Source organism: Balaenoptera physalus (genome assembly GCF_965194825.1).
Source record: "Balaenoptera physalus genome assembly, chromosome: 1".
Lineage (NCBI taxonomy): Eukaryota > Metazoa > Chordata > Mammalia > Artiodactyla > Balaenopteridae > Balaenoptera > Balaenoptera physalus.
In genome coordinates, this window is record NC_138882.1 from 146,515,091 (window position 1) to 146,539,833 (window position 24,743).

Sequence of the window (24,743 nt, forward strand, 5' to 3'; positions counted from 1 at the left end):
CCTTCAATGTTCTCCATATAATGAGAGATTCATAATAGATGAATGATAGCGCAGTGTAGCAGAAAGAAAAACATTTTGGAATCAGGCATAACTGAGTTTGAATTTTAACTCTGCCACCTAGTGTTCAGCAAGTCACCTAATCTCTGGGCCTCAGCTGCCTCACTAGTAAAATGGGGATAATAACATTTACTTGGCAGGGTCTTTGTGAGAATCAGTAGTGATATTTGCAGTGCGCTCCTGACATAGACTATTTCAATAATTGTTAGCTTCTATCTCCCTTCCCTCATTTTTCCATGAAGGAACTTCTGTGAAGTAAACTAAAGATGGCCACAAATTTTGTACTATTCCTCTTAATGAGAGGTGGAGTTGAATGTGCCTCCCCTCAATCTGAACTGGGCTCAATCTCTTACTTGACCATAGAATGTAGCAGAAGTCATGTTGTTGGACTCATAAAACTAGGTCATAAGAAATCTTGCAGTTTTCACCCAGGCCTCTTCGAAAATTTTCAGTGCCATCTGCCATGTACTGATTACTCTATGTCCTCCATGCTGTGCGGAAGCCCACACCAGAAGAGTAGAGAAAGCAGTGGAGGAGAGATGCCCCACCAGTCCCCCACTGGACCAGTCATCCCATCCCAGGTGCCAGGCATAAGTGAAGAAGTCTTCAGATGACCCCAATGCCAGCCACCATCTCTAATGAGAACCACGTGAAAGACCCTGAGCAAAACCCAGCCAGCTAAGCCTCTCAACAGCAGAATTCTAAGAGAAAATACTATATTGTTGTTTTAGCCACTACATTACAGGGCAATTTGTTAAGCACAAATAGATAGCCGGAACATTCTGCTAGAGTAAGATTTCCAGTCTTTCTGCCCCTTACTAACTTATTAGTGATTGGTGGTTTGCCAATAGTTTAAGCTCCATTAATCAGTCTACAGTCCCGTACTGGCCAAGGTTAAGGTATTCAGGGTTGCTGTTCACACACGGCCTGCCCTTGTTTCCTTCTTTTTTTGTGTGACCTGTGAGCATTCTCCTCCTCCTCCTCTGTGAGGTGAGTGGCTGTTCCTTGGTGGTGAGGGCTACTTGCCTTGCTGATCTTACCTGTGATTGGGTTGATAAGTAAAGAGGAATCTAGTTTGGCTTCAGGTTGAGGCTACTTTCTCCAGGCCAGATCTGATATTTTCATTGTCTTCTCTTTGACTCAACTGGTCCAGAACCAATAGTGGGGAGTGTTGGGACTGGCATTGCAGAGGAACCCCAAGCTCCCTTACAGCTCTGACAATCAGTAGAGTAAATGGTTAGGTACTAAACAGGTTCCCAACTTGCCTGGTACCCTTACTGATATGGAATTCTTGCTCATGTTGCTAATAATGTGTTTAATATCCTCAAACTTACAAACAAACTAAGGCAATTATAATCATGGTTGGTAAGTTGCTGGTTTTCTCTTGACATGTTTGACGGTTTGCTTACATTACTTCTCACAAAGATCAAGACAACTTTCTGCCAAAAGCGGCTGGTAAACAAAGCCCTGGAGACTGGAGACTGCCATCATATCCTGTACACAACTCAAACATGACTTCTAATTTCCTCGACCCCTGGGAAGCCAACAGTGTGTATCTGCTTTATTAAATTTGTTGGGCCTTTGTTATTTATTTATTTATTTTTAGTTACTATCGTGTTGCTTCCAATCATTCTTGCTGCTCAAGACAGAGAAAGAGAATGGAAATTCTGTTAAGGTGACAAATATGGTGTTTTCCCACCTCCGCCCCATGATTATTTTTAATTCATTCATCCATCAAGTCATTCATTCAGCATATCTTTATTGGGAGCCTTCTCTGAATCAGCACCTGTGTCCTAGACATATAACTATAACTGAAATACTTTCAGGCACTTGCCTCATAGGCAATGCATCTAGAGGCAGGGAAATGGAGCAGGCAACCAGAATGTTGTGTAGGGAAGAAAGCAGAGGCACTGAGGACATCATTTTCTGATAACCATCTTCTTTGAGCATTCAAGTGTAAGCACAAAATTTGAAAAATTTTTATGACTTAGCTTATGGGTGAATTTCACCATTGCATTTGGTATTCCTCCATTGCCTTATTAATAAAATCTTAGGCGAAAGAATTGCTGAAGATGGAAAATGAATCTCTAGTAATACGCATTAACATAGATCGCAATATACATTATCTTAGTTAAGCCCCACCACAACTCTGTGAGGGGGCTATCATCTCTGTTTTACAGGGGAGGAGGCTGAGATTTCCAAAGGTTAAATAACTTGCCTGAAGTCACACAGCTGATAAACGGCAGAGACAAGTCTGTATGAATCCAGTTCCATCTTCTCTCAACCATATTGCACAATAGAAAAATATCTATAGAAAACATATCCACCCTTAACATTTTGCTGTTAATTGTGGATGTGTTCATTTGGCATTTGATCTGAATGCTCCTGAGAAATGGGATTGTATCCCCACCTTAAGTTAAGTTGTAAATAAAGATTCTGTCCAGAAATCCTACATGAAGTGGATTAAACCAAAAATCTAGGGATGGGGATCGTTGGTCAAACCACAGAAGAATAGGAATGTACCTGACCACAGGGACACCTGGAGCCACAGATTCAAATCTCATCAGTGCTGTCTCTCTCTGTTCCTCACCTCTATGGAATGATGTCATTCTTTCTGACCAGAATTCTATGTGTGGACTCACATTCTGGCAGCTTCATGGCCAGAGACTGAGGGACTCCTTCCCCAGAGCAAGTTTGAAAAAGCTCCAGAGAAAAACTCCTACTGACTTAGTTTGGGTTGTTCTGATAAAAGGGATGGAGTATAATGATTGGTTCTGCTTATAACTGACATGGATGGGAAATTATTGATGAGCTGGATCAAGAAAAAAGTCCATTTATAAGGTGCAAGTCACTTTTGCAAGGAGCTCTAGGACCAGTCATCAGGAACCAAGATGGTAGCAAGGAAGAAAAATAAAATGCTATTAGCAAGATCAGCCTCAAGTACTAAGCAAGTAAAATGGATGTAACTATATTAATCATGAGAGCACCATAAATACGAATATAACCACTAGGACATAACGATTAAAGTAAACTTTAGACTTTAAATATTTAGAATGACAGAAAAAAACACAACCTAAATGTCCAACGATATGGAAGTCATTAGGTAAACTCTAGTTTAAATTATCCATGGGTGCTATGCAAAAATATGTCTACACAGAATTTAGAATAGAGACAATCCAAATGTTGAGAGCAGCATTTTTCATAAAACAAAAAAATGGAAACAACACAAATGCCCATCAACTGAAGAATGAATAAACAAACTATAGTACAATGGAATATTATTTGGCAATAAAAAGGAATGAAGTACTGATTTGTGCTACAACATAGATGAACCTTGAAAACATTATGCTAAGTGAAAGAAATCAGTCACAAAGCACCACATATTGTACAATGACATATATATGAATCCATATATATGAAATACTCAAAATGCGCAAATCTATAGAGACAGTAAGTAGATTAGTGGTGGCCTGGGGCTGGGAAGAGGGGGCAAATTGGGAATGGCTGCTGATGGGTGTGGAGTTTCTTTTTGAGGTGAAGAAAATGTTCTAAAATTAGATAGTGATACAATCACGTGCAGAAGAATAAAGTTGGTCCCCTATTTTACACTACTCAAAGAAATTAACTCAAAATGGATTAAAGAGTTAAGCATAAGACCTGAAACTGTAGAACTCCTAGAGGAAAACACAGAGAAAAAGCTTCTTGGCAGGAATTTCCTGGACATGACACCAAAAGCACAAGCAACAAAAGCAAAAATAGATAAGTTAGACTATATCAAACTAAAAAGCCTCTGCCCAGGAAAAGAAATAATCAACAAAATGAAAAGGCACCCTACAGAATGGGAGAAAATATTTGCAAATCATATATCTGATAAGGGGTTAATACCCAAAATACATAAAGAACTCATACAACTTAATAGCAAAAACACAAACAACCTAATTTAAAAATGTGCAGGGGAATTCCTTGGTGGTCCAGTGGTTACGACTCTGCACTTCCACTGCAGGGGGCACCAGTTCAATCCCTGGTCAGGGAACTAAGATCCTGTGTGCCACGCGGCCTGGCCAAAAACAAAAACAAATGCGCAGAGAATAGACATTTTTCCAAAGAAGACATACAAATGACCAACAAGTACATGAAAAGGTGCTCCACATCACTAATCATCAGAGAAATGCGAATCAAAATCACAATGAGATATCACCTCACACCTGTTAGAATGTCTATGGTCAAAAAGACAAGAGATACCAAGTGTCAATGAGGCTGAGAAAAGGGAACACTTGTGCGCTGTTGGTGGGAATGTAAACTGGTGCAGCTGCTATAGAAAACAGTATGGAGGTTCCTCAAAAAATTAAAAATAGAACTACCATATAATCCAGCAATTCTACTTCTTGGTATATAGGCAAAGGAAATGAAAGCAGGATCTTGAAGAGATATCTGCACCCCCATGTTCATTGCAGCATTATTCACAATAGCCAAGATATGGAAACAACCTAAGTGTCCATCAACAGATGAATGGAACAATTTACATTCCCACCAACAGTGCAAGAGGGTTCCCTTTTCTCCTCATCCTCTCCAGCATTTACTGTTTGTAGAATTTTTGATGATGGCCATTCTGACCGGTGTGAGGTGATACCTCATTGTAGTTTTGATCTGCATTTCTCTAATAATTAGTGATGTTGAGCATCTTTTCATGTGCCTCTTGGCCATCTGTATGTCTTCTTTGAAGAAATGTCTATTTAGGTCTTCCCCTCCATTTTCTGATTGGGTTGTTTGTTTTTTGTGATATTGAGCTGCATGAGCTGTTTGTATATTTTGGAGGTTAATCCAAAGTCAGTTGTTTTGTTTGCAAATATTTTCTCCCATTCTGAGGGTTGTCTTTTCATCTCGTTTATGGTTTTCTAGCTAGTGGGAACCTGCTATATAGCACAAGGAGCTCAGCTCGGTGCTCTGTGGTGACCTAGATGGGTGGGATGAGGGGGTGGGAGGGAGACGCAAGAGGGAGGGAATATATGTATACATATAAGCTGATTCACTACATTGTACAGCAGAAACTAACACAACATTGTAAAACAACTATACCCATGTTAAAAAACAAAACAAAACAGATGAATGGATAAAGAAATATGAGATACACACAACACACACACACACACACACACACACACACACACACACACTGGAATATTATTCAGCCATGAGAAAAAAGGAAATCCTGCTATTTGCCACAACTTGGATGAAACTTGAGGGCATTATACTAAGTGAAATTAGTCAGACAGAGAAAGACAAATACTGTATGATATCACTTATATATGGAATCTGAAAAAGCTGAACTCAGAGAAACAGAGAGTAGAGTTGTGGCTCCCAGGGGCTGGGGGGTGGGAGAAATGGGGAGATACTGGTCAAAGGGCACAAACTTTCAGTTATAAGATTAACAAGTTCCAGGAATCCAATGTACAGCATGATGATTAAAGCTAATAATACTGTATTATATTTTGAAAGTTGAGTTGCTAAACTTATTAAATGTTCTTACCACAAAAAAGTAATGGTAACTATATGATGGGATAGAGGTGTTAGCTAGTTACTGTGATGATAATTATTTTGCCATATATAATGTATCAAATCATCATGTTGTATACCTTAAACTTGTACTATGTTGTATATCAATTATAGCTCAATAAATCTGGAAAAAATAAAAGAATTCCTATTAGATCTTAAAGCTAAATATAAATAAATAAATAACATTAGATAGTGGTGCTGGTTACACATTCTGTGACTTTGATAAAACACCTTAAAGTGTGAATTTTATGGTATATGAATTATGTCTCAATAAGATTATCATTAAAAAATAATAAAACTCTTATTAGGGAAACAACAATAAAAAATAATAGGGAGAATGTTAACGGTCTAATAGTATTAAGAGAAAGAGCAAGTGTTGTGGACTGAATGCTAGTGTCCCCGCTCCCACAAACCCTTATGTTGAAGCCCTAGCTCCCAGTGTGATGGTATTTGAGTGGAGCCTTTGAGAGGTGATTAGGTTTATATTAGATCATGAGGGTGGGGCCCTCATTATGGGATTAGTGCCTGAATCAGAAGAAGAAGAAGATCCATCTCCCTCTCCAGGAGCATGCACTAAGGAAAGGCCATGTGAGGACCCAGAGAGAAGGTGGCTGTCTGCAAGCCAGGACGTGGCTTTCTCCAGGCACCAAATCTACCACATCTTGATCGTAGATTTCCCAGCCTCCAGAACTGTGAGAAATAAATGTCTGTTTCTTAAACCACTCGGTTTATGGTATTTTGTTATAGCATACCAAGCAGACTAATATAGCAGAATACAAAATTCAATACAATCATAACTATATAATACAAATGTACAGAACAAAAAAACACATGGAAAAAAGGTTTAAAATGTTTATTCTAAGTGATACTTTTTTCAAACTTTTCTATAGTTTCTAGGATGTTTGTAAAACAGGTCATTTGAGCACCAAGTGCTCATAGGTTAATGTTTTTTGAGCATTTACTCCATGCCAGAATCCATTTCAGTTGGTCCTTACAACAATCCTATGGGGCAGGAACTATAAATTCCTCCACAGTTGACCCTCTGTATCCACGTGTTACACATCTGCGGATTCAGTCAACCTCAAATCAAAAATAATTGAAAAAAAATTTCAGAAAATTCCAAAAAGTAAAACTTGAATTTGCTGCATTGGCAACCATATACATAGCATTTACATTGTATTTACAACTCTTTACATAGCATTACATTGTATTTGGTATTATAAGTTATCTAGAGATGATTTAAAGTACACTGGAGGGTGTGTGTAAATTATATGCAATACTGTGCCATTTTATATAAGGAACTTGAGCATCAGCAGATTTTGGTATCCAAGGGGGTCCTGGAAATGATCCCCTTTGGATATTAAGGATTGACTGTACTTTACATAAGGAAAAAGTGAGGCCCAGAGAGTTTAAGTAATTTGTTAAAGATCATACAGCTGGTACATGACAGAGTAGGTTCAAACTTCAGTCTGTCTGGCTCTACAACTCCCACTTTTAAGTTCCAAAAGCAATAAACTTTACGTTCTTCCTTGCCCTCACCGTAAATTTAGACTCCAAAAAATGTTATACTATTTCAAAATTGTAACCTCCACTTGTGTATTACTATTTTGATACTGGGAAGACGATAAGTCTACAGAGGTGGCTCAAAAACCCGGGCTGCCCTAAGGGAGTAAATGTCTTACTTTTAAGACATGAATGAGTTCTTAGAAACCACTTAGTAACTTGTTTCATCCCAGGGGCCTCCTTCATCCCGTCCAGATTTTGCTTTCTGTTACCCTTCTCATTGGCTATCCCACTGAATCACAGAACCCCAAAGTTGGAAGGGCCACAAAGACCATCTACTCCAATTCCCCATGTGATGCTGGAGGCCTTCTTTAACCTCCCCAGCAGGGGGTGCTCTAACTATTCCTTGAATACACCTCTAAGAACAATCACTGCCTTCAGCACCGCGATCCCAGCATGACACAATCTTGGCTGGGATCATGTTCTTACTCTGAGGAAATTTACCTCAGCCACATCATTTGCAGAGAAAAATAGAGCAAATGTAGTGCGTTCCTCCTTTCTCTCATGGAAAAGGAATTTTAATGTGCTGCAATAAACTGATTGTCCAACAAATATATTCAAGATATATCAGTGCCTAACTATGGTAGAAAACATCATCAATACTCAGCCAAGAAGCATTTTGCATCAGGCCACATTGCCTCTGACTGAGGGCTTCTCCCTCAACCTGCTCCAGCTCCAGTCTTCACATCTCAGCAGAGAGCACCTGCATTCCTTGCATTGCTCAAGCCAAAAACCTAAGAGTTATTCTTGTTGCCTCCTTCTTCCTCACACCCATAGCCAATCTGTCACAAAATCCTGTTGATTATACCTCCAAAATGTATTTCAATTTCATCTGCTTCTCTCTATTGCCACTACTCACGTCCAAACAACTATCATACCTCATCTGGATCCCTGATCTTCCCCACTTTCACAATACTCTCCCCAAAATACACACACACACACACACACACACAAATACATTAACCACCCAATACCCAAAGTGATCTTTTAGAAAAATATGCTAGATCATGTCACTTTCCTGCTTAAAGCCCGTAATGTGTTTTCCGTTGCCCTCAGAATATCATTAAAAATCTTCCCTCATGCTTCCATGGCCCTCCTATGATTTGGCCTCAGCTCACCTCTTGGCTCCATCTCACACCCTTCTCCATCTCATTCATCATATTTCCGTCTCAACAGACAGCTTTCAATGCCTGCCTGCCCTGGGGCTCCCATCACCTACCAGCCTGGAATACTCTCCCTGCACTGCTCATCCTCTTCCCTGATCCTGGTTTGACCAGTTCCTATTCATCCTTCAAGCGTCAGCTTAACTGTTACTTCCTCAGAGAGGTCTTCCATTATTTCCCAGTCTACATCAGCTCTCTCTGGAGGCCAGGGATCTTTTCTTGCAAATAACAAAATCCCAACTCTAATTGATTTAGTTAAACAGTTTTTCTTAAATAAAATTTTTAAATGAATTTGTTGACCTGCAGAACTTAAAAATCTAGAATTGGTCTTATTTCAGACAAAGTGGGTCCAGCACTCAAATTTCAGAACTGGGTTTGACTCCATCTCTTCATTCAATCTTATATTCAACTAATATTTGTTATGTATCTATTAGGTACCAGGCACTGTACCAGGTGCTGGAATGCATCAGTTTAAAAGAAAGATAAAAATCCTTGTGTTCATGGAGCTGTCTTTCTAGCAAAGGAAGATACACACGAACAGTAAAGATAATAAATAAGTAAAGTATACCAAATAATAGAAAATGTACCTAATATGAAAAATATACATAAGGTAGATAGGTAGAGGAAGGAAACAGGGCTTGCAATTTTAAACAGGGTAGTAATGGTAAACCTCTAAGAGAAAGTGACTTTTGAGCATAGTTTTGAAGGAGGTGAGGGAATAAGCCATGTAAATATCTGAGTTGGAGGGTCTTCCAGGCTGAAGGAATGGTCAGTAAAAAGCATCCTACAAGAGTGTGTCTGCCATCCTGAGGACCAGCAAGGAAGCAAGTGTGGCTGGAGTGGGTGAGGGAGGAGGGGAGAAGGTCACAGGTAACAGGAATCTCATCCTGAGAGTCTCACCTGCCAGTGGAGAGTTTTGAGTAAAGAAGTTAAAAATCGGACTTCCAAAAGATTCATTCTGTGTTGAGTGAAGATTCCAGGTGAGAGCAAGAGTAGAAGCAGGGAAGCCAGTTAGGCGGCTACTGCAGTCATTCAAAGGAGAATGATGGTGACTTGGACCATAGTAAAAACAGGGTAATGGCGAGGAGGGGTTGGATTCTGGACACATTTGACAGTTTGGATGTGGGGTGGGACAGATGCCCAGGGTAAAGACTTCATTTCCCAGCCTCCCCTGAAAGTAGGTGAGGTCACCTAATTCTAAATTTTGGCTCATGGGACATAAGCAGAAGGAGGTAGGTAACTTCCCAAAGGGAAGGGGTACTCTCCATTTTGCCTCTTACCTCTGCCTTGCTGGCTGACTTTCAGCTGTAATGCTGGTAGCCACCTTGGATTCTGCCAGGTTGGATCATCCCAAGAAGGGCAATACCTTAAGCAGCCACTGAATGACCCAAGGAGGGGCTGCTATATCAGCCCTGGTCTGCCAATGCATGGCTTGCTACATGAGAAAGAAAGACACTTCTGCAGTATTTAAGCCCTTTTACTTTAGGTCTCTGCCGGAGATGTCAAATGTCCATCATACCTAACATAATAGCCATGTGTTCTTTATTCCATGAGTTCCAACAGGGCTTGCAATCTGAAAGTCTAGGTCAACCCAAGGAGATATTTTGATGGCAGAAATTAAGCCTTTTAGAAGTTACTGAAAGGAAGTCAGAAGTGTTAATATTTTACTTTTCATAATGAACTATTCAGTTCACAAAATACTTTAAACTGCATTATTTTATTTAATTCTTGAAACAGCACTATGAGTTGAGTATCATTCTCCACTCTAGTGTAATCACCCATCGGGTAGGGACTGTATTTTAATCACCTTTGTATCCACATCCCCCGTATCTTCAGTCCAGGGCCTGGCATCCAAAGGTATTTAGTAGATATGTGATTAATAAGTTAATTTACAAATGCTTGGACACAGGAAAAATATGGTTCCTCTATTTTTCAAGATATTTTTTAAAAAAGATTCAAAGCTGTTAAGTGACTTGCTCCAGGTCACACAGTTCATAAGAGTTGAAGACAGAGAGCTTTGCCTTCTGAGTTGACACTTTGCTCTAGATTTTACTCAAAGAGGGGAGGCAGGAGAAGGATGGAGAAAGGGGGAAAGAAAGCAGAGAGAAAATAAAGAAAGAGAGACGACAAGGGGTATTAAGCAGAGACCCTACCCCTTTGCTGGCATATGTCATCTGAAGGGAAGGAGACAAATGCGCAAAGGGATTTCTTCATTTCCAGATCCTTGGGTGGAGCATCGAGATCCAGTAAAGGCACATTAAAGCCCGGCTTCCCTCTGAGGCCAGCACACACCGGGGCAGGCCTTTGAGCCCCCAACCATCTGAACTCCAGAGCATTTGCCAGTCACTTTCCCGCTGGCAGATTCCTGACCCAGATACTCTCTTTGGGCAATGGATCCTTCTCTAAGTAAAGATCATTTAAGAAAACCAGACTAGCAAAGCATTAGCTGCTTGTGTTTGCCAAGAACAGAAATGAGTGTTTTTTTCCCTTAAATCATTCTCGTGTGATTTTAAACCTTCTGGCTTGCACAACATGAAGGGGAATTATTAGACCTCAGATTTCATGTTTAAATCATTCTACAGCTTTAGAGTCTGTCTGTCCTACTCACTGAACGGGGAGGATGTGGGCAAGGCCGTATGATCTCAGATTTAATACAGACCATGTCAGTCATCTCAAGCGGCAACTGACAGCAAAGGGCCATGATAACCAGAAATGCAGAACTCTCCTCCCCGGGCAGGCAGCAAAGGCCTGGTCCCCAGTGACATTCTCAGCTACACCTCACAGGCAAGCTAGTGCCCATTTGAAGGAGCGACTGTTTTGAACACAGACCTACAGCAGACATTATGGTCAAACCCAGACGCATTGTGTTTGGAGGAGAGCCATAGCCAAGAACAACTGTCGCCTGAGGCAGCATAACATTTGTTAAGTACCTAACCTTGTGTCATACCCTGGGCTAAGCCTTTCCACTTACATTATCTTTATTTCATTTTGTTTCATGTCATTTCATCCTCCCAACAGCCCTCCGAGGTAGGGATCCTTACCCACCATTACAGATGATGAAACAGAGACCCAGTAAGGATGAGTACTTTTCAAATGCATCATGCCAGTAAATGCAAAGCCAGAATTCCCTCCTGTTCACTTTCCACTCCTCCATTCACTGTTCATTCTGGCAAACATCACCTTTTCCATTCAGAGAATCCACCTAAGCTCTTAAGTTAGGACAAGCCGTGAGCAGACCAAATAAAAATAAAGATGAAATCCCTGCAGCGGTAGTATGAGGGTGGGTGTGTGTCTGTCTGTACTCTCCCGGGAAGCACGTCAGATGACAGTGCTGTCTTCCGGAGGCGTGGGCAGTCTAGGCCATGGGCCAGGATAGGAAGGTGTAGACCACAAGAGCAAGGGGGAAAAGGAGCCCCTGCTCTGGGGCTAATGAGGTGTAACCACTGCACCCCAGGCATCAGAACCTTCCAAGGTCCCCAGCTCCTTTTATGCCAGATCCAGACTAAGGCTGAAAAATCCTCGTGGTCATAGTATATTTTCAAAGGCTTAGTTGGATCAGTAAGAAGAATGCCCCGGAATCTTCACTAATGCAGGGAGGTCTGTTTCCAAGACATGGAGCTTAGATGCCAAGAATCTTACCAAATATCATCTGGGCTGCTTAGCAGAGGAAAATCACAGCAAGTTCAAGGTGTCGGTGGCTGCGATGGAAACGGGCCTCAGTGAGCATGAAATTAAATCAAATAAAAGCATGGAAAACCTTGAAAAATCCCTTCCTGCCTTAAATGAAAACCACAAAAGAATGTATATGAATAATTCCTTGATGTCCAATTTTTTCTTTCTACGTAAATCCTTTCAAAGGCTTAGAAGAGTTACAAACAGCATGTGGCCTCCCAAACACACCTTCCCGTGTAAACAATTAACACAATATCTGTACTTTCAAAATTATTTTTACTACCACTTATAAACAATGATTTTTTTTTTAAAGAGGGCCTTGGTTTTCTTATAAATGTGATAGAATATGATGTGTGGCATGGAGACAAACATACATAAAACACATTGTGGAAAATCTTCACACACTTTGACTTCTCAACTGAGTATAAACAAGAAGATGGTAATATGATATTTTTGTTGATACTGAACAGTAGTAGGTCTATGTCATTATGTTATGCAGGGTTCTGAGATGGGTGATGAAATTCTCCTCCCAAGGAATGTCCTAGCCTGTGGTAGGATACCCACCATGGGTAAAGATAGATAGAGATCTGCTTAGTTTAATTCAGCAAACATTTGGTGAACACATATCAACTATACATGTACCAGGAACTGTACCAGTGGTAGAAAAAGTCAAAGCTGAACAAGTCAAATTCCCATCTCCCCCAGAGCTCACAATCAGGCGAGGGAAATGAAATTACAGACATCTAATTTACGTTGCCTATTTTCTCAAATCTCTGAAATCAGGATGCATCTTACAATTGACAGCATGTCAAAATGTAATTGGCAGTGTTTTTTCATTTTTTAAAAAATTAATTAATTAATTTTATTTATTTTTTTTGGCTGCATCAATTCTTAGTTGCGGCACACAGGATCTTCATTGATGCACACGGAATTTTCATTGTGGCACGTGGGCTCTTCGCTGCGGCGCAGGCTGCTCTCTAGTTGTGGCATGCGGGTGCTTTTTCATTCGTAACGACATATAAAATAAGGGAATAACTTATTATCCATTATAATGAAGTTAAGATTTGATGAAATATGGTCATTACTGTATAAATCAGAACATAGTACTAAAATAAAGAGGTCCAAAATTTCTTTTCAAATGTAAATGTACCACCCCTCCCTAAGAGTATTTGTGGTTAAAGAATTTAAGACCTAATGGGTAAATAAAAGTAAATAATGTGGGAATTATTACACAAAAGCACTTGTAAACCTTTTTTGTTCATCATAATAAAACAATGAAATTCACTGCTATTTTACTAATTAATAACAATGCATATTACACAATTCATTTCCATTTACTTTACTTCCTTGAAATTTTTTGGAGTCCCCTTCTTTTGGTCATGGTAAGATGGTTGTAAATTGTTTTACATACCTGTAGATAATATGCACACTAACAGCAGTTTTATTTTCCAGAATTTGGTCTTTCACCCAAATATTCAACTTTGTCTTCAACTTTCAGCATGGCTGAAAGTTATTATCCAGTCCATGGGCCACTGATTTCCCAGAAATGAAGAACAATGCAGGTGCTTATGATGAAAAACAAACAAAACTTTTGAGGGAACGTTTTTTCAATGTTCTCAGCTTAGTATATCTGATAAGTATTTTTCAATCAACAAACCTTCCCACTAGGAATTTTCTCCTCCTCACATCCTCCAAACACCCCATGCTTCAGCCACAGCTGGTTACTGCAAATCCCTAGATGTGCCTGTACTGTTCGTGCCTCCTTGTCTTTGCTCCTGCTTTTTCCTTTTGCCTGGGATGCGCTCTCCCTGTCTCTATACTTGGAAAACTCATGCTCAACTTTCAAAACCCAGATCTAACACCACTGTATTAGCTTGGGCTTCCCCAGGAAAAAAGGGTGTGGGACCAGGGCTTGAAGAGGGTGATTTATCTGAGTCCCAAAGATTATGAAGGAGGACTGGAAAGAGTTTAACAGTGAAGAAGACCAAGTCAATAATAGAAGAGTAAGTTATTGCTTTGCTCCTTTCTGTGAGCAGTTGGAGCTCCATCCTACAGGGATCATTTGAGGATCTGCACAGGATGCACTTCAGAATTATTACCTGTGGGATAGAAGAGAGGGGCATTTACTCATCAAGTCCTGCTCCCCATGGGTCATTATTTGCCTTATGGGATGTTAACATCCTTGCTTTCCCAGATTGTACATGAGTCAGAGAAGTCCTGGTACAGAAAATGAGAGATGCGTAGTGCTATCAGATTATACCTGTGTGACGCTGGTTGCCATGGCAACAGCTGGAGTAAAAGATGGGCTAAGAGGATGAGGCCATGCAGAAGAGGTCTCTCTTTCCTAACTTGCACAGAATTAGCCTTGCCCCATCAGACCTCCACGGTGCCAGGCACAGACCTCTGCCTCATGGCATTTGTCTTCTTGCTTTCTGATAAACAGTTTCTATATTAGGTATGAACTTCTTAGCAGTGCCAGCAAGATTTTGTTCAGTAGCTACTGAATCCAGCAGAGTAACCAGCATACACCATATAGACTAAGGCCCCCTCAGTGGAGTCAACACGCACATTTTATTTTTTTAATTTTTTTCTCTTGAGTATTTTTTCTTCTAGTTTTATTGAAATATAATTCACATACAGCACCTTTTAAGGTGTGTAGCATCATGATTTGACTTACATACAACATAAAATTACCATGTAAGTTTAGTGAACATCCATCATCTCATAGAGATACAGAATTACAGAAAATACATAAAATTTTTTCCTTGTGATGAGAACTCACAGGATTTACTCTCTTAACTTTCATATATAACATACGGCAGTGTTAATTATATTTATCATGTTGTCCATTACATCCCTAGTACTTATTTATCTTATAACTTCAAGTTTATACCTTTTCACTACCTTTCCCCAGTTCCCCCCTCCCCCCTCCCCACTCTCTCCCTGCCTCTGGTAACCACAAATCTGATCTCTTCTTCTATGAGTTTAAAACACACATTTTATATTGTGTGTATGTGTGTTCCAATAAAGCTTTATTTACAAAAACAGGCAGCAGGTCAGGTTTGGCCCACAAGACATAGTTTGCTAATTCCTGGTATAATCCACAGGCTGGGTACACTTTTTAATGCAAAACAGAGATATCTGTGTTAATGAAAGCTTCCCCCTTGTATCTGTATAACATTTCAGAAAAAATGAAGCTATTTCATATATAATGACTCAAAGTTTAATCCTCATACCAACCCTTTGCAGTGGGTAGGTCTTATTATCCACATTTTATTTTATTATTTTTCAATGAATATATTTAATGTAAAATTTATTTTTTAACATCTTTATTGGAGTATAATTGCTTTACAATGGTGTGTTAGTTTCTGCTGTATAATGAAGTGAATCAGCTATATGTATACATATATCCCCATATCCCCTCCCTCTTGCGCCTCCCTCCCACCCTCCCTATCCCACCCCTCTAGGTGGTCACAAAGCACCGAGCTGATCTCCCTGTGCTATGCGGCTGCTTCCCACTAGTTATCTATTTTACATTTGGTAGTGTATATATGTCAATGCTACCCTCTCATTTCATCCCAGCTTACCTTTCCCCCTCCCCATGTGCTCAAGTCCATTCTCTAAGTCTGTGTCTCTATTCCTGTCCTGCCCCTAGGTTCATCACAACCACTTTTTTCTTTTAGGTTCCATATATATGTGTTAGCATATGGTATTTGTTTTTCTCTTTCTGACTTACTTCACTCTGTATGACAGACTCTAGGCCCACCCACCTCACTACAAATAACTCAATTTTGTTTCTTTTTATGGCTGAGTAATATTCCATTGTATATATGTGCTACATCTTCTTTATCCATGGACACTTAGGTTGCTTCCATGTCCTGGCTATTGTAAATAGTGCTGCAATGAACATTGTGGTACATGTCTCTCTTTGAATTATGGTTTTCTCAGGGTATATGCCCAGTAATGGGATTGCTGGGTCATATGATAGTTCTATTTTTAGTTTTTTAGGGAACCTCCATACTTAAAACACACATTTTAAATTAATGGGAAATTTTATGGCAGTCAGTCTATTTCTCAAGCAGTTGATATGGCTGTTCAAAAGAGACATTATAATGTAGTGTGAAAAAAGGAGAAATAAGTCATGTGGATTGAAAACCAAGTCAGCAGAGACAAAAAGGTGATCATACATGATCCTGGAAAAAAGGAATTATTTTGAGAAAAGTATCCGTTATACTTGATGGGATTTTTTTCTTAAGAAATCTGACATATGTTGTATGTTTCTTAAGAAACATTAAATACATTATCAACCACTCAGTATGTAATCTTAAGTAAATTTCAGTGAACTCATACTGCTAAAATCTATCTTTAATCTCTCTAGATCCCTGCAATAACTCCCAGATTCACTAAGCATGAGAACTAATGTCCTTATTAGAACACCTAAAGCTCTACAAAATGCGGTCCTATCACAAGTCTGGCTTTTTCTCCAAATACTCTCCTCTTTGCTCACTTTCCTTCACACTGGCCTCCACTAGGTACACTCCCACCTGGAGTCTTTTGCACTGGCTGCTTCTCCCATCTGAACCCTTTCTCCTGACATCAGGTGGCCAACTCCCTCAGTTTTGCAAGACTGCTCAAATGCCACCTTTCCCATAACACCTACCCTGAGCCCCCTCTTTAATCCTGCAGGCCTCCACCACTCTGAACTCTTGGGCCCCTTATCCGGCTTTACTTTTTTTCTTTTTCCTTAGCACTCAACCACTTCTAACAAATATACAATTAATTAATATATGTTCATTGTTTATTTTCTTTTCCCCTCTGCTAGGATGCGAGTTCCACCAAGGTAGGGGACTTTGTCTTTATTATTCATTGGCATATCCCAAGCATTCAGAACAGTGTCAGGCACATAATAGGTGCTCAATAAACACTTACTGGATTGAACTGAATACCTTGAAGCTCTGGAGATGATATGCTTCCTAATGTAGAGGACATGTCATTGATGCAATTCTCCAAACATTGACTGAGCACCCACTAAGTGCTAGGCATGGATAACCTATACATGGTCCCCGTCCTCATAAAAGGCCCCAGGCTAGTGTGGACATGGGCAGGGTCACAATTATATGCCAGAGTGATGGCACCCTGACACAGCATGCGCTATGGCTTTAGGCTTGTGGAACAGGGAGGGTTTGTATGTGGATGGTCAGGAAGATGTTAAGTGAGGAGATAACACTAAAGCTGACTTTTCACATAGAAATGGAGCTACCAAGATGATGAAGTGAAGGACACTGGACTGGATTTTGTGCACAAGGATTCTATCACATGTGAGTTATAGAAATGAGAGCCAGCACAGGTGTTGATCTTAAACAGTCCTTTAGGATCAATACACAGTGAACTATTTTCCTCAATTTAATTACTTATCTTCTGCCTCCCCTCGGTTCCCCCCGAAAGTATAGACTCTAAATAAATAGTCAGGCAGTAGAACTTCATGTGTCTCTCCCTCAGTAATGGAAAGGGACTTTGGGAATCTATTTAGGTTTATAATTTTCCCCTTGTCTATTGGGTTGTGTATTTTTGGTCAGGATCATAATTCAATTGCCATATATATTTCTCATTTAAAATATTCATTGATTATGTATTTATAAAGTAAGTTTCCTTGTTTTCAATTAAAACAAAACTCTGGCCATATTCTTTCCACTTGATTCGCTCATCCATTCAACAATTATTAAGTGCCTACTGTGTACCAGGCATTGTGCTAGATGTCATGAGTAAGAAGAACAGAAGCATTTTCCCTGCCCTTAAGAAGTCTTTAATAGCAGGACAAGCATATGTGAAAACAAAAACAAAAACACTGAAGCATTACATTTTGTATGAGAGAAGGATTTAAGACAACAGTCACAAACTGCAGGTCAGATATAGCCCTCATAAGTGTTTGTTTCAACAGCGTTTTTTAAAAACTTGAATTGGTTTTCACAAATTAATCTTGATTTCTGGCTGGTCTTAAAAGAAAAATTGGATTTGGCAACTCTGAGCCAGAGTTTCAAAAGGGCAAAAGAAGATCAGAGTTCAGTCAGAACCAGCCCTTTCAGAGGGAGGGAAGGAGGGAGAGAGGGAGGGAGGGAGAGGGGAGGGATGGAGAGAGGCAGAGTGCCCTTGAGAATGTGGATGGGCTGGGAATGGGAGAAGAGATGCAGATTTAAAGTAGAGGGCATGTTTTGTTTGTGGTCCAGAGAACTATATATAAACCCATGCAAACTCCGACATTCCCATCCCCCTGTTTTGCCCATAACAATGTTCAATAAATGTTTGTGAGATGAATAAGAGCAGGATCAAAGAATTTTACCCTGGAAGAGATTATTTCATAGGTCATTTTACAAATGAAGAAGCAGGAGACTGGAGAGGCTGAATAATTTGCCTGATAACAATGTTAACATGAGCCTGTAGTGGTTCACAGACTGTATCCAAGGCTTGAGGGAACAGAGGGGACATGCAACATGGAACAGTACAGTGGGCATCTGCTGTCTTACCTACCCAGCATCCATTCCTCCTCTCTCTGGAAATGGTACCCTTATTTTGTTTGGGGAGCCACCATTCCTCTTATTCCATGTGGTGCTGGTGGAACTGAGTCCACCTGGCTTCTGGGATGGCATGAAACCCAAGCCTGGCCAGCCCCACTCATCCTCCCGGAGCTATTGAGAAAGAGGAATAATCCTTCCACTGGGGGCTGCTGAGAAGAAAAGATGCAATTCTGAATGATGCTATTAGTACCCAACCTGAGATAGCATGATGTAATGACAAGATGATAAGCTACATTTCCTTGGGTAAACTGCTTAACTATTCTGAACCTTAGTTACCACATCTGTAAATGGAGATAACAATTCCTTGCCTCAAAGGGCTGTAAGGAAATAATATATGTAAAATGCATGGCACACAGTAGGAGCTCATTAATGTTGGCATCTTTTCTTCTCCTTCCGAATAACGTCAGACGAATGTAACATTATTGTAATTAAAATGTAAGAAGTGCATTGGCAGGCTTTCCTTACAACATATTGAGAACAGCTTTTTCAGTAGCTACCTTATGTGATTTCAGGGAATTGGGGAGGGAAAATAAAATAAAATGCAGCTTGCTTTCCTGGAACAATTCAAGCCATATCCAATGCTTGCCAAGTGTAGCCTATAATTCTATGTCTGCGTGCATCTATTATCTCACCTCTATTTAGATAAAGTGGTTTTCCTCCCCACTAACTGGCCATTTTATTTTTAAAATGGGAACTCTTTTGAATCCCTGGCAATCATTTAGCTGACAGTTTGGATCATAATGTAATAACAACATTAGTGAGCAGTTGTATGACACTTCCCACTTTTAAAGCACGTTACAAATCTGAACTAATTAGAATGAATATTAACATGCCAGCTTTTATGGATTAATATTGCCATTATACTTTGCTTTTTCAATAAAAATGCAGTGATCTTTTTTCACCAGAAATGGGGAAAAAGGAAATAAATAAGCTCTCCAAAGGATTCAAACACAATGTAGCTGAGATATGTGACAGACACTTAATTGACTGAATGTTTCTCTAACAGCATTCAGGAGGATTTACAGGTATGGCACCTCCTGCTAATTCTACTTTAGGATCAACAAAGGATCAAATAGAGTGTATTAATGGGGGACAGAAAATCTGACAGTTTTCCAGCCTTCAGAATACACTTTCTACTCATTTCTAGACCTAAGCACCTCAAAGAAATCAGAGATACCTGATTGTGATTTATTCTTAAACCAAATGAGAAAATATCATACATAGTATTGCAAAATACCCTTTTCTTTCTGTGGTAAATGAAAATATAACAGAGTAAGTGTAGAGTGAGAAAGACTTGGGTTGGAATCCCAGCTCTGGTACTCAGCTCTGTAACTCTATCTGAATCTTGGTTTCCTCACCTCTAAAATGAAAGTGATAGCTCTTTGATTATGTGCTCAAGGCCACTAATCCTTTATTTTGCAATGTCTAATTTACCATTAATCCCACCCAGTGTATTGTTTGTCTCAGGCATTGTAATTTTCGTCTCTGGAAATTCAGTTTCATTATTTTTATATTTTCCACGTCTCTACTTAACTTTTTTAACATACAGACATATAGAATACAGTTATAACAACTATTTTAATGCCTTAGTGTGCTAATTCTAATAACTGTGACAGTATTGGGTGGGTTTCAATTGATTGATTTTTTTCTCTGATTATGGGTCATATTTTCCTACTTCTTTGCATGCCTCATAATTGGATGCCAGAGATTTTGAAAGTTATTGGGTGCTGGGTATTTCTGTATTTAAAAAAAAAATTTATTGAAGTATAGTTGATTTACAATGTCGTGTTAGTTTCAGGTGTACAACACAGTGATATATACATATACTTATACATATGTATATATAATCTTTTTCAGATTCTTTTCCCTTATAGGTTATTACAAAATATTGAGTATAGTTCCCTGTGCTATACAGTAGATCTTTGTTGGTTATCTATTTGATATATAGTAGTGTGTATATGTTAATCCCAAACTCCTGATTTATCCCTCCCACCACCCTTTCTCCTTTGGTAACCATAAGTTTGTTTTCTATGTCTGTGGGTCTTTTTCTGTTTTGTAAATAAGTTTGTATCTTTTTCTTCTTTGTTTTAGATTCTAAATATAAGCGATGTCATATGATATTTTTCTTTCTCTGTCTGGCTTACCTATTTTTGTATTCTTATAAGTACTCTTGAGCTTTTTGGTGAGGGAGGGGAAATGTAGTTAAGTTTACCTGGAAACAGCTTGAGCCTTTCAGATCTTGTCTTTAAGCTCTGTGTAAGTATCAGACACTATTTCTTTTAATCTTTTTTCATTGGTTTTTTTCTCCAAGTTAGGGACAGGGTCTTCTATTTCATAGTCCCCAGAGTCTAGAGCATTACTCTCAAATTTTAACTGATGAATATCATCCTCAAAAATGTGGTATAGGAGAGTATTTATTCTGGGATAAGTGCCCACCCCCCCGTGATCCCATAGCAGCCTGTAACTCCTCCATCATAGAACTTATTACATCATCTTGAAATTGCATGTTTGATAGATTTTATGAGAGCAGAGACTGAGTGCATCTGGTTCAATGTCATTTCCCTAGTACTGAGTACAGTAGGAATATAAATATTTGTGAATTCTGAATTCTGAATTTTTCAGAAAATGGGTGAGAAAATAGGTCTTTAAACAAGTCACAGAGTTGCAGACCTCTAGAACAAGGAATTATAAATAGTAGACCAGGCCTCAGGAGTCCACCCAACTGTGGGGCTACAGCTGTATCCTTGCAGGTGGGGTTCGGCTAGACCCTTATGGAGCCTGTTTCACATAAAGCCAGCAAACCAAGAGCACAGTGTGGGGTATGTATGGAGAGGCTTCAGACTAGTCCTTCTGTTTAGGGAGGCCTTTATATCAAAGGCCTTGAGGCATATCTGAATTCTGTTCAGGACTTCCTTTCCTTCCTTCCACATATATTTTAATGCCTACTGATGCCTGGCACTGGGCCAGAAAGCCTTTAGCTCTGTGTTGCAGGAGATGCTCTTCACACAGTATTCTGTGTCATGGTCTAGAAAGCATTTGATATCACGTGTATCCAGACAGTACTACCAGGGTTCCCATCCTGCCTGCTATGTAAAGATCAATGAAAAGCATCTATTTTTCTTTTTTTTAATTTTATTTTAATTTTTATTTATTTATTTATTTTTTTTTGGCTGCGTTGTGTCTTCGTTGCTGCAAGCGGGCTTTCTCTAGTTGTGGTGAGCGGGGGCTACTCTGTTGTGGTGTGCGGGCTTCTCATTGCGGTGGCTTCTCTTGTTGCAGAGCACAGGCTCTAGAGCGCAGGCTCAGTAGTTGTGGCGCGTGAGCCTAGTTGCTCCGCGGCATGTGGGATCTTCCCGGACCAGGAATCGAACCCATGTTCCCTGCATTGGCAGGCGGATTCTTAACCACTGCGCCACCAGGGAAGTCCCTATTTTCTTTTGACTATCTGGTTATATCCATCTATCTAAACTTGCTGTAAATTACATCCAACAAATATCTTAGAATGCCTACTCTGTTACAGGCATGCCAGTTACCACTGCGACCGGTCATTGGAAAAGCCCTTTGGCAACAGGAAAAGCACCCTCAGGGTGACCTAAGGATGGGGCATTATTCAGTTTCTGAGCGCTGGATCTCCTTCTTTACAAAACTTTCTCTCCATCTTCTGCCATCACATTCATAGTACAGCTCATCTTATGGCTTGAGCACAAAGGTGAGATGGGACAAACTCACAACAGTGTGGGAAGTGAGCTCATTCCATTAACTGATTGGTTCATTCATCAGTTCAATATTTATTGCACACCTTATGTGTGTCAGACACCATGTTGAATGTTGGTAGTATATGGACTAGTGCAAAGACTAGCAGATACAGTCTTTGTCCTTAATGAATTCACCGTCCAGCGGTGGAGGCAAGTGAATGAACAGCTACAATAATGTGAGTGATAGATGGTAAGGTAGAAGAATACATAGGCCAATATCTAATTTCTTGAGGAGCCATAAATTCTGAGAGAAATGGTGCTTGTCTTTCACAGTTCCTAACAACATGATCTGTAGAGGGTGAGTACTCATAAAGAGTCAAAAGGCCTAGATTCTGGTCCCAGTTCTGTCTCTGACTAGTTGTCTATCCTTTATGTTAGTCATTTCAGCTTTCTGAGCCTCAGTTTCCTCATCTGTAATGTGTGACTGATAATACTAGTCTTGTTTACCTCACTGGGTTATTGTGAAGATCAACGGTCATGAGAGTGATTTTTAAATTAATTGTAAAGATCTCTATGAAATAAAATATGCAATCATAAATTACATTCTTAAATGTTCTTTTGAATTTTAAAACAGATGTTGTTCAGCACTTCAATAAGTGCTGAATAATCCTTCTCTTAAAAAAAAAAGGAAAGGAAGGAAGAAGGAAAGGAAGGAAGGAAGGAAGGAAGGAAGAAAGAAAGAAAGAAAGAAAGAAAGAAAGAGAGAGAGAGAGAGAGAGAGAGAGAGAGGGAGGGAGGGAGGAAGGAAGGAAGGAAGGAAGAAAGGAAGAAAGAAAGAAAGAAAAAACCAGCAGGTAAGGGTCACTGTTGCCACCTTCACAGTTCAAAGTAGGTCTGACTTGATCTTTTCAGCACACTAGTTATTTACCATTATCCCCGTTTTACAAATTAGAGAAGTGAGGCGCCAAAGAATTTATGCAAGAGCACGGTCTCTTCAAAACCCAACCATGGACTACTTGCCAAGGTCTTTACAAGTCAACAAAAGTCACAAGGACGAAGGCTCAGGGCTCCGCAACATCTTTTTCTCTGAAAGCCCCGCTTCCTGTACATGGGAAAAGCTGGCCGAGGCTTCGACTCCGCCCCGTGACGCATAGGACCCCGCCTTCAGGCCCTCCACCTCTCGCGGGATCTCTCGAGAGGACGGCTGGGGTCAGGTTCCATCATGGCGGCTGAAGAGGCGGATGTGGATATCGAAGGGGACGTGGTGCCAGCGGCGGCACCGTCTGGGTGAGGCGTAGAGACTGGGTCTTGCAGAGACAAGGAGGGGCGCAGATGTGAGGAGGGTATCCTAGAAAGGCTGCGGTTCCGGCAGGGGCCAGGGGAGCGGAAGACCATCCGCTGGGCCAGGGTCTCCTAGCGGCCAGGGAGACGCCTCGCCCATCCCGCCTGTGGGCACCTCCTGAGCCCAGGGGGCGGGTACCGGAGGCTAGTGACCGACGGCCCTTACACCTTTTACCGGGATGCTGTGAGGGCGCCGGCCGCGCCTAGCACGTTGTCCGCTCTTCAGCAATTAGATTCCTTCTTCCGTTACTGCCACCGCCCAACAATAACTAGAACAAGGGCGGCCCCTGGACAGTACCCGAGCTTAGGAGTCTTGTTCCATCGCTTGCAGGCCGTGTGACCTTGGGCGTGTCGTTTTATCCCTACCGGCCACCGGTTTCCTTTTCCATGTAGGGATAGTTATGAAAAACTTCCCGAGAAGCAGCGTGACTTGAAGGAAAGGAGCTGGACTTTAGAGTTGGACAGCTCTGGGTTGACCCTGCCGGTTACTAGCAGTGTGACCTTGCGCCTCAGCTCATGTGTTAGCTGACAATCATGTTATGTACCTCATACGGTTATTGTGAAGATCAAATGAAATAATTATAGGATGTGCTCTAGCATAAGGTAGGTGCGCTGTAAACGTTGTGTTCTTTACCATCCCACCAGGGCTAGTATTTTGAGGACCCAGTGAGGGGGTCATAACTTATTTAGTACCATTTCCTGCAGAGCAGGCCAGTGTGATTTTAAACAGCATCCTCCAGCTTGAGACATCTAGCTCTTTGACTCCTTGCTTGCAGAGAGAGAAGTTGATACATGCCATTTTAAAAATGTGCTTTCAGAATCTTCTTTTACTAATGGAAGAGGCCTAGACTGGTCAGGAATCAGAAGATCTCAATTCTAAACTCAGCCATCTATGTTGCTTGTAACTATGAGCAACTTCATTAGAAGTCTCTAGGTTGAACCATGTAAAACTGCCAATCTTAGACCATTTTTGACCTATAAAATAGCAATTTCACATGGTCCAACCTGATAATAGCACCCCTGTAAACTGTGGAGAATGGTGCTCATGAGGCACCAAGACAGTGGGTTTAAAGTTCTCCTGAACTCTAAACCACTATAAAAATGAGGAGTGACTAAGTTCATTTAGT

At 40.4% G+C, this 24,743-nt stretch overlaps 1 protein-coding gene across 5 annotated transcripts in view; it reads left to right on the top strand.

The window, feature by feature from the left end:
• MYSM1 (Myb like, SWIRM and MPN domains 1) overlaps positions 1–24,743 on the top strand; it is a 74,245-nt gene continuing 49,502 nt past the window's right edge. For 2 of the 5 annotated variants that reach the window (XM_082417742.1, XM_082417743.1), the window contains exon 1: positions 23,049–23,562. In XM_082417742.1, coding sequence (XP_082273868.1) covers positions 23,498–23,562 — 65 coding nt within the window. In that variant the 5' untranslated portion in view covers positions 23,049–23,497. Of the gene's footprint in view, positions 23,563–24,743 lie in introns of all 5 variants that reach the window. The other 3 variants (XR_014251908.1, XM_082417741.1, XM_082417744.1) reach the window with 2 other exon arrangements.